Below are 10,016 nucleotides of genomic sequence, written 5' to 3'. Positions count from 1 at the left end.
AGTATATGTATATGGGGCCGAGCTGACTACTTGGGGCCGAGTTGACCTGCTTCCATTTTTGCATACTTTGTTTAATCATGGAGGTATAATAGAATTAACTATTAAAATACTGTTAAATAAATGATTTGTTGACTACATTTCCACAACTAATACTTTGGGACATGATTAATAAGACATTAAACTGTTGATCTATAGTGAAAAACAAATGTGGATTTTTAGGCAATATTTTGAGCTCCCATATTTTATAGCTCATTTCCTCAATACTGGCCTGTGCAACAACTAACTACTCCACCACAACATGCCTCATATAATATATCCAAATAATTCAGTAGTGGTAAAGGTAGGTTACTATGTGAACAACCAAAATATTCAAATTAAGCTGAAAAAGTAATAACACTAAACTGTCCACTGAGGGAATACTACTATTCAGACACCTACAATATGTATTAGTGTCCAAGAAAATCTATTAAACGTTGCTATAAGATGGCGGTACTGTAATATGTAAAACTGAACAGAAATCAGTGCTTTTTGATAACAAGGAGCTCAAACGATTCTTGGAATTTAGTGCGAGAATAATATGTGATGTTATCAGTTCTTAGGTCTTACCCTTGTCACAAATCAGAACGTCCCCAATTATACATACCTGCACGCCTAAAGAAAGTTCCAGTTTCTTTCCCAAGGATGAGATCAAGTAACTTTGCAATTGGAAACGATATCAGTATCATTAATAACATTAGCAGCCATACCAATGGAGCTAAGGTAGCACCAATAGCTAGTCCATACCGAGTGCAGATTGCTTGTGGAACAACTCTATTAAAAAAGGAAAACATTTAAATACCATTTGGAGACAATAATTTATGTGTAATGGAATAAATATATGCAATATGCCTCTTTTACAAGTTAGTAAAAACTTGATAAAGATTTATCTTTTCATATTCAGAATACACCTTCCATATAAGCAAGAAGCAGAATATGAAAGATCATAAGTATATCTTTTGTTTACATCATCACAATGCCTGAAATATTCATTTTGATAAGGATAATCAGCAACATTTTTTTTTTATAATCCACATAGGACTGACAGTTTCATTCATCATGTTATTACTGAAACTTGGTATTTGTGGACAGCAAAAGGAAATATCTTAAACTACAAGCACGGTAAGAACTTTTATATAGGAAAGAATTTTGCAACAGTCTATGATCGGAGTTGTGCCACAAGGATGCCATATAAAAAAGTAATTGTGATGAAAACAGCCAATCTTAAATTGAATAAAGTATATCATTAATACATTACTTGATACATTACTAGATTAACAAGGAATGACAGGACAAATTCACATTGTACATGCACCAGCTCTTCTTTGGCCCAATAGACTTGTGTGCACCCAGTACATCATTTGACACTAAGAGACCCTTAGGGGTACAGAAGTTACTGAATGAGATACGTCTATGTATGGAGTGCACTGAGTGTCAGTATGGCAGAAACAGGCACTATACAAATAGCCACTATTATTATTAACAAACTAAAATATTTAATTATTGTGCCTTCTACCTGCCGACTAACGTGTTAAGTGAAAGCATGTACACAAGGCAAAGGGTCTACTGACATGTACTTACTCGCCAAATATGAGAACAGCTGATACAGAGATCACAATTGCGATTATAGGATTTGTGATCTTGTCCAAGAATATCGGCATACTTTCTACTGCTGCGGCATTTGCAAGCAGTAATGTTACCAGCAGTAGGTGATGCTTCTCAACTATAGGAATGATTTTCTTTGCATAAACTTTCTCTTTTGGTTTACCACTCATGGACAGCACTTTCAAACTCATTATGTCTAGTGAGAGGAGTCCCATTGTCAGACCAGACATCAACCCTGCATAAAAGCACACATTTTACTTGTATATTTTAAGAAATTTTTGTGTGATATTGTGTATTGATGTTTTCTTGTATGCAATACATAGAGTGGCATATCTAGGAGTCTTGAAATGAGGAGGCTGATTGGGGGTTGGGGTGCAAAGGTGAAGTTGGGGCTCAGTCAATAATTAAGTGAGGGGAGCTACTGTAGCTCCTAAATAAGGTTATTTTTATGTACTTGAGCATGATGTCTTTGCTTCAAACATTTTTAATGTGGGGTGACTGGGGATAGGGGTTGCAAGATTTTATAGGGACAATGCGCTATACACCTCCTAGGTACACCAGATACAGTACCAAATTATTCCAGAGACAGAATTTTTTCACCAATACAGATTATATTTTTTTAATTCTTTTGGATTATTCTTTGTACTCATCTTCTCAAAAATAATAATTAATTTCAATGTGTTGCTACATAAAATTTCAGTTCAAAATAAATCGAATTGGGATTATTTACCGTACCAGCAAAGACTACTAGGCCAACATAGACTCCAAGGTATGTCCAGAATTCAGTGGTACTTATCTCCTCCTCATCAGAAATATAAACTGTTCCATTGCAGTTAATAGTTACTTGATCCACTCTTGTGCAGTTTAACATTCTGCAATCTCCGCCTGAAATTTTTGGAACCCAAACGGTCAGCATAATTTGATACTTAGTACTAGAAAAATATACAGGTCTCCCCCCAGTTAAATACCACTTTGGGACCAGGGTTTCTTTAGCAGCTTTGATTTACAATATTATAAAGATAAAAGTCATTAATAGTTTGGGACCCTAGAAAATGGTTTTAATTGGAGGGATACCTTTACTTTAATTTGCTTGTAATACAAAATGGTTATTACTGTAAATTTAAACTTTAACTAAGCCAAAGATAGGATCACAATCTTATTTCATTTGTTGGCTGCCAATGATTTCAGCATTAAAAACCCAATAAAAATAGCTTTCAAAAATTACCTACCACTGCCTATACTTCATAATGCTTAAAATAATTTGATAGGAAACACTCTGATTCTTGAAATTATGTAGAAAATAAAAATCCAATATTTATACAGATAGAAGTTTCTTCTAACTTCCTTCCAAAGAAACAGGCAAATAACTGGTTTTTGAAATCCTTGATAATAAAACCATTCTTAATAAAAAAAAAAAAAACAAGGCATCTAAGAAATTTAACAAAAGATTTAATAGTTTAATTGTCATATATAAATATGCAAGGTAGGCCTATACTAGTGCTGACGTGTAGCTTTTAACAAGTCTGAAATGTTTCATTTGCATATTTAAATCTGGATTGTTCCATTTAATGTATAGGGATTCTCTAAGTTTCAGTTTACTTTCATTGTCAGCAAGTACAGTCTACAATTATACAGAAAATAGAATATTTCCAACACATTTAAATTTGTATTCCATAGTCCATTTGGGGTACCATCTTTAGTACTAAAGAATTGGCTAATTTTGGTAGTACTGATTATAACATACTATATATTTTGTAATAAGATCTTGTATTCTATATTTTACGTTTTCTGATAGTTATAAATACAGAGAAATCAATAACTTGGTTACAAGAAATATTTCCAAGTAAAAGCAGACATGGCTTAATGCATGGTTTATTCAAGCACTACCATTGTTAGCTTTTACCAAGGCTCAGAGCTTTATACAGTTCAACTTCAATGGTTTTAATGGCTTTAACCAATAAGCCATAAAAAAGGTTTCATCAAAAATAATTTGACATATAGCTGAATTTCTCATGGGAAAGGTTAAATTAAATTTACTTTGCACACCTGTTTCACTTAGTAAACAATACAGGCTTTGTGGTACGTCTGAACAAGATACAAGACTCACCAATGCAATAATTTCAATGCAGTAACCTGGTTACATGTACATTCTATTTTTAATAAGCTACAGTGTGCCTTGAAGTTTCGTAATATTAAACCAATGTCTTTGGAAGAAATTCATACTTAAGTACTGTTGCTAAGTCAGACAGGCCTATGTACAACACATGGTACTAATTTAAAAAATGATGTGTACAGTATTTGAATATTAGAACATATTATTATACACTGTAGATAGGTAATAATACAAATCAATCAATGAATAAAGCTACCTATTATAAGCTTTTATTGGGTGTCATGGCAACAAGTCAAAACAAAATTATGGATCCGGAGAGCCAATAGAGCTAAAGAGCTGTACAGTATAATTTTTCCAAATGGCGACAAGAAAATAAAAAAGACAACATATCACAAGATGTAAGTAACCAGCTACTATAATTGTTGGCCTACTCTTTTTTAAGTATAATGTGTTGTGATCATGATTGAAATTGAACTGGACATAAACAAGATATAGTGTAAATATTTTCTGAAGGAAGATTCAACAATATGTTAGCAAATGGTTAGTAATTTACTTACGGTAGGTGGTTTTTGATAATTCTGCCCTGCAATTAAAGATTCAATATGTTAGCACATGGTTAGTAATTTACTTACGGTAGGTCGTTTTTGATGATTCTGCCCTGCAATTTATTCTTGATAATCAATACATTATTTAAAACGTCAAATTAAAGCTGAATACTAGCTTTTGTATTTATTCTATAATTCTACACAATTAAATACAGGATGGATGAAAATCTATACAAACATTGTAATGATAGTAAAAAGTAACAAAACCGTGCAGCAAATTTTTGTGTTTAACAAACTGTATACTGTACAGCTTTAATAGCTAATTACACCACGGCTGAATTAACGAAAATACCACGAAAAAATAGGATAGGCCTAAAAACTATATTTTGGTAGCCATTTTGGCTCCAATGGACCCAATTTAAATCCACTGGAGCAGATGTTTAGTACCTTTGTATATTTTAATACACCATTCACTAGTGGACCAAATTGGAGCCACTGGAGTAATGCAGCACTTTTGGACGAGTTGATTGGCCAAGAGGTTAAGACAGGGGCACCGTAACCTTCAGCTCTAATATCGGCGCTGGTTCGAATGGCTCACTCGCCAATGGTTCCGGTGATGGAACAAGTCTTCTCAGATAAGGACTTTAAACTGTAGGCCCAGTGTACGCATTTGGCTCGTGTGTACTTTAAAGAACCCAGTACATTCTTCTAGAAGAGTAGGGGGTTACCCCGGTATACTGGTCCATTAAGTCCCCTGTTGTTAAATGGATATGCCACGTAGGACAGTGATTAAGTTCACTTATTTGGCATATCCTTGGCGCTGGTGCCTAAAGAAGTGAAATGAAAATATAAAAGTGATAGAGTATAGGATACCTGCAGAGTCTAGGACACTTGAAATGGAGGAGCTGGTGGGGGAAGGGGTGCTTGATAGTTGGCCTACTACCACGGTGTTTCAATGAACCGGGGCCCCGCCCCTAATAAAAATATCTAATAAACCAATGCATTGATAAAAATCTAGATTGATAGTATTTATCTTTATATAATACCTGTACTGCACAGTATACAGTAATTTAAAATTGTTAATAACATAACCCCCCGTCAGGTCATGGCGCCACCCCTGGCTTGGACTTGCCTCACTTTAGTCTGCGATAGTATTTCCATCACTCAAGCAATGTCACCGTGCCTTCTTCCTATGTCAACAACATTACCACCATCCGTCATCTTTATCATCATACAGTAACTAATAAATTATCATCGTCGTCTTCATCATCACTTTCATCATCAATTCTCATCACCATTATTATCACTTATTTCATATTTATTCTGGGCATCTAGGTAGGACCACTGAGTCTCCATCCCCTATTTTTCCCTGATTCTTATTACCCTATTACAGTTTATACCTTTATTTTTTTCTTTTTGTTTATGTTATTAACAATTTTGTTAATAACATTAAAAAAAAATCAATTATACATGCAATATTATCTGGCCCTTTCCTCACTTTAGTCTGCGATAGTATTTCCATCACTCAAGCAATGTCACCGTGCCTTCTTCCTATGTCAACAACATTACCACCATCCGTCATCTTTATCATCATACAGTAACTAATAAATTATCATTGTCTTCTTCATCATCACTTTCATCATCAATTCTCATCACCATTATTATCACTTATTTCATATTTATTCTGGGCATCTAGGTAGGACCACTGAGTCTCCATCCCCTATTTTTCCCTGATTCTTATTACCCTATTACAGTATACCTTTATTTTTTTTATTTATTTTTTTTTTCATGTTATTAACAATTTTGTTAATAACATCAAAAAAAAAATCAATTATACATGCAATATTATCTGGCCCTTTCAAGCTTGGACTTACCTCACTTTAGTCTGCAATAGTATTTCCATCACTCAGGCAATGTCACCATGCCTTCTTCCTATGTCAACAACATTACCACCATCCGTAATCGTCGTCGTCTTTATCATCATACAGTAACTAATAAATTATCATTGTCTTCTTCATCATCACTTTCATCATCAATTCTCATCACCATTATTATCACTTATTTCATATTTATTCTGGGCATCTAGGTAGGACCACTGAGTCTCCATCCCCTATTTTTCCCTGATTCTTATTACCCTATTACAGTATACCTTTATCACCTGGTAGATCTGTCCATAGAGGAATACCTACATGGTTTGTCTGTCATTTATAAACCAAAAACTGACTTAATAACTAAACCAGAAGTCTGCTATTCAGAAATCTTGTGGGGGTTTCATTATACCGTGTTACTTACGTTTCCATCCAGCGTTGGGCCCACTTGTAAACATTACTATGTAGATTAATATTACCATAAAATTTACAATTACAATGCCAATAACCGTATTACATGTTAGAAGCGTACTCGTCGCAGCCCTAAATGAGTATTAGAGCAGCTTTCTAAATTCGGAATGGAGCCACTGGAGCACAGTATATTAAAATATCGCCGTGGCTAGAGATACGGTACCGTATCGGAACTTCCGATTGCTAAAGGTACGGTAAATAATATAACGTCATGATTAGCCAATAGAAATGCCGATACATGCGTGACGTCATTCAGTGCACTGCTGCAGCTGCAGCGAGTGTGTGTTAGATGGTTTTAGCAACGGTCGAAGATAAGAAATTTCGTTCGCTTGCGGGTGTTGTTGACAAGCTGTGATTAATATTCTGTAGCACGAGGCCCTATAGCAAATATAAAGGATAGCAGTTTTGCTAGATTTGGCGACATCAAGCGACTGAGTAAACTATTTTAATAGTAGAAGCCAGGCCTAGGCCTTAGCTACCCCTGCTACTGTGCATACTACTTTATTTTATTTATTTATTTTATTTATTTCAACAATCTTTAATGAGGGTGATGGGCCCGCCACAGTGTAAGTAACACGCGAGAGGGCGCCTCAGTTCAAGTCTCGGACCAAAACGCGAGAAAACATGTGATTAGGCGAATAGGCAAAAGAGACATTAAAACAACAAAGGGAATAAAGTAGCCTAAATAAAATAATCAAATAAATTAAAAATAGATAATAGGCCAATGTATATGAGAACTATAAATCAAATCACTCTTAATTTAAAGAAAATACTACTTCCCTGTAGTATACGCACTGTAGGCCTATACTACTGTACTACTACAAATAAAGTTTACTCTCATTGATATACAATCGCCATGTTGCTTGGTTGGCTATTTCAATCAGCAATAATAACTAGTGCCAACTATTCTATAGGCGTAGCCCCTAGTAGTAGCACTACAGTACTAGGCCTAAGCCTAGTAGTACGAATTACAGTCAAACCGTACCCATGCCAACCTGTACCCACAAACCGTACCCAAATTTTGGTCAACCCGTACCCAGAATTTTAGTCAACCCGTACCCAGAATTTTAGTCAACCCATACCCATCTTTGATTAAACCGTACCCATCGTTGGTCAAACCGTACCCAAGTTTGATGAAAAATATTATTTACTATATAGAACATTACGCAAATTTATTGTCTATTTAGATACTAATCATATCATGTATTATGAACGCCTAACTTACCGATTAGAAGATGTATTCTAATGTTTGATAGGATGCATTCAATCAAGAAATTTATGATCGCCGAAGAAGCTGAACACGCAAGTTGGGGGCGCTACATATTATGGCTCCATTCGTGGTGTCGTTATTTGTTTTCACAATGTTTACTAGGCCTGATACATTTAAAAATACATTTATAACTGTTTGTGTTATACCAGTAAAATTTTGCCCAGGTTCGGTGTTCTTATTTTATTTTTTATTTTTTTATTTTTTTTTGCCTATTTCAGGCTCAAAATTTTCTTGACTAAACATATTTTTTTTTTCAGCATGATTATTATTGTTTTATTAACGATTGCTATTGTTTCATATTGTATCAGAGAAATTTGAATATAATTTTTAGCATGTTTTCAAAATTTAGTTATGTAGTGTTGAATATTGAAAAACAATGTTCTTTTTCTTCTTGCAGTTCCCTGAAATGAAATGTCTAGTGTACAATACATAGTTATATTTATCAATTTTGGAATTATTCATAAAAACCGCAGTGTTCTGTTGCGGAATTGATGTAATTTATTGAATCAAATATACTTTTATATCTGAATTGTAAAATTATACAAATAAAGTTACTGTTACACACACGTGCCCCTAGGCGGGTATTCGGCCTATGCCCTAGGCCTAAGTAGACCATTCTCTATGGTAGACCATAAAATATGCAAGAATAACAGAAAGGGCTTTTAACCCAAACATTGTGATAATTATAAGCCCCAATCGACGTACATGAAATGGGCCTATTATAACATAAATTTGATCGTAACTGTTCGCGACACACGTTTCTCATGATCGCGACGTCGACTTTGCAAAAAATCCAAAATCGAGTTGGTCATTTCTATTGGCTAATCATGACGTAATATCATTTACCGTACCTTTAGCAATCGGAAGTTCCAATACGGTACCGTATCTCTAGCCACTGCGTTAAAATATAGACAAGTATCTCATCCTCCAACCCCCCTCTCCCACCCCCAAAAAAAGCTTACACCTCTATTCCCCTCCCCTAGTCTTCACAATCTCCTCAATCTTCCCCTCCCCAGTCTTCCAAATCTCCTCAGTCTTCTTCCTCCCCAGTCTTCCCCCTCCCCCCCCAGTCTTCCCCCCCCCCATAGAAAATGTCCGAAGTCCAACAAGAAGTGCAACTACTGTAGGCCTAGACCCTACTGAAAAATAGTTATATTTTACGATTTTTTCAGTAAAATCTGTGTGGATTTTCTGAAATACGCAGACAGATTTCTATGCCCAATTTTTGTGCAGAGGATCATACCCCAAGCGGCCTTACTTTACAGTCCGGCTAGGCTGGTGTTTCTCACTTAATTAAAAATCACTTCACTCCACGCCCAGACCATGGAGTTATAAAATTAAATCAAAATAATTATAACTCCATGCCCAGACCCACATCCATATACCATAAATAAATATAGGCTAGGCCTGCCCGGGCCTAGCTCCCATCCATTCCATACCATATGAAAAGTAGAGAATACCCTAACTATGCCAGGCCTAGGCTAGTCACCAAATTGGCTACCTGAATATTACTCGTCCCAGCCTAGTTAGATAGGAATGAGGCCTGGGTCTAAGCCTAGGCTAGCTAGCTAGTATATAGGGACGAAACACCGGAACTAGTCTAGGCTAGGCCTAGTAGGCCTAGGCTACTTATATATTACGCTTAGGTAGGGTCTAGCCTAGACTATGCCGTTATCTCATCATAATAAGGCACTAGGCCTAGCCCAGCCCACCTTACACCCTGACCTAGCTAGGGCCGAATTATGAGATAACGTCATTAACTTGTGGAGAAAGCAAAATTGTACCTAATTATTTAAAATTTCATAACAGATCCAATAATCGCCGTCAAAACGGACTCTGTCCACAACGCGTACGAGTTTCTAAATTATATCAAAGATACTAGAAATACAAGATAGAGTTCTCCACACAAAAAAAGTGTTCCACCGTGTTCCACCGAAATGCATGGTGGGAATACGAAAATGGGACGCCCCTACAGCTGGATCTAAAAAAACTTGTGCCAAACTTTCGTTACCAAGTCGTCGCGTATTTTATTATCAATTCTCAACAAAGATACTAGATATAAAAACAAACTGGAATAGACACCGACATCGGTGAATACATAACCTCCT

The 10,016-nt window shown here is 35.7% G+C and overlaps 2 protein-coding genes across 2 annotated transcripts in view; one reads left to right on the top strand and one right to left on the bottom strand.

The window, feature by feature from the left end:
- LOC117117802 (DUF21 domain-containing protein At1g47330-like) overlaps positions 1 to 9,778 on the bottom strand; it is a 22,675-nt gene extending 12,897 nt beyond the window's left edge. The window contains exons 1-5 of the mRNA XM_033262269.1: positions 9,693 to 9,778; positions 4,312 to 4,337; positions 2,377 to 2,526; positions 1,618 to 1,876; positions 644 to 810 (exon numbers count right to left, since the gene is read on the bottom strand). Coding sequence (XP_033118160.1) covers positions 644 to 810; positions 1,618 to 1,876; positions 2,377 to 2,512 — 562 coding nt within the window. The 5' untranslated portion in view covers positions 2,513 to 2,526; positions 4,312 to 4,337; positions 9,693 to 9,778. The remainder of the gene's footprint in view (positions 1 to 643; positions 811 to 1,617; positions 1,877 to 2,376; positions 2,527 to 4,311; positions 4,338 to 9,692) is intronic.
- LOC117117801 (baculoviral IAP repeat-containing protein 7-like) overlaps positions 1 to 10,016 on the top strand; it is a 31,234-nt gene that overhangs the window by 1,988 nt on the left and 19,230 nt on the right. The window contains exon 2 of the mRNA XM_033262268.1: positions 1,076 to 1,158. The gene's annotated coding sequence lies outside the window, so the exon portion shown is untranslated. The remainder of the gene's footprint in view (positions 1 to 1,075; positions 1,159 to 10,016) is intronic.

Source organism: Anneissia japonica, unplaced genomic scaffold (assembly GCF_011630105.1).
Source record: "Anneissia japonica isolate Jap-2015-1 unplaced genomic scaffold, ASM1163010v1 scaffold234_len1672027_cov178, whole genome shotgun sequence".
In the NCBI taxonomy this organism is placed as follows: Eukaryota; Metazoa; Echinodermata; class Crinoidea; order Comatulida; family Comatulidae; genus Anneissia; species Anneissia japonica.
Note: the sequence above shows the minus strand (reverse complement) of the source record. Positions and strands in the feature narration are given on the sequence as shown.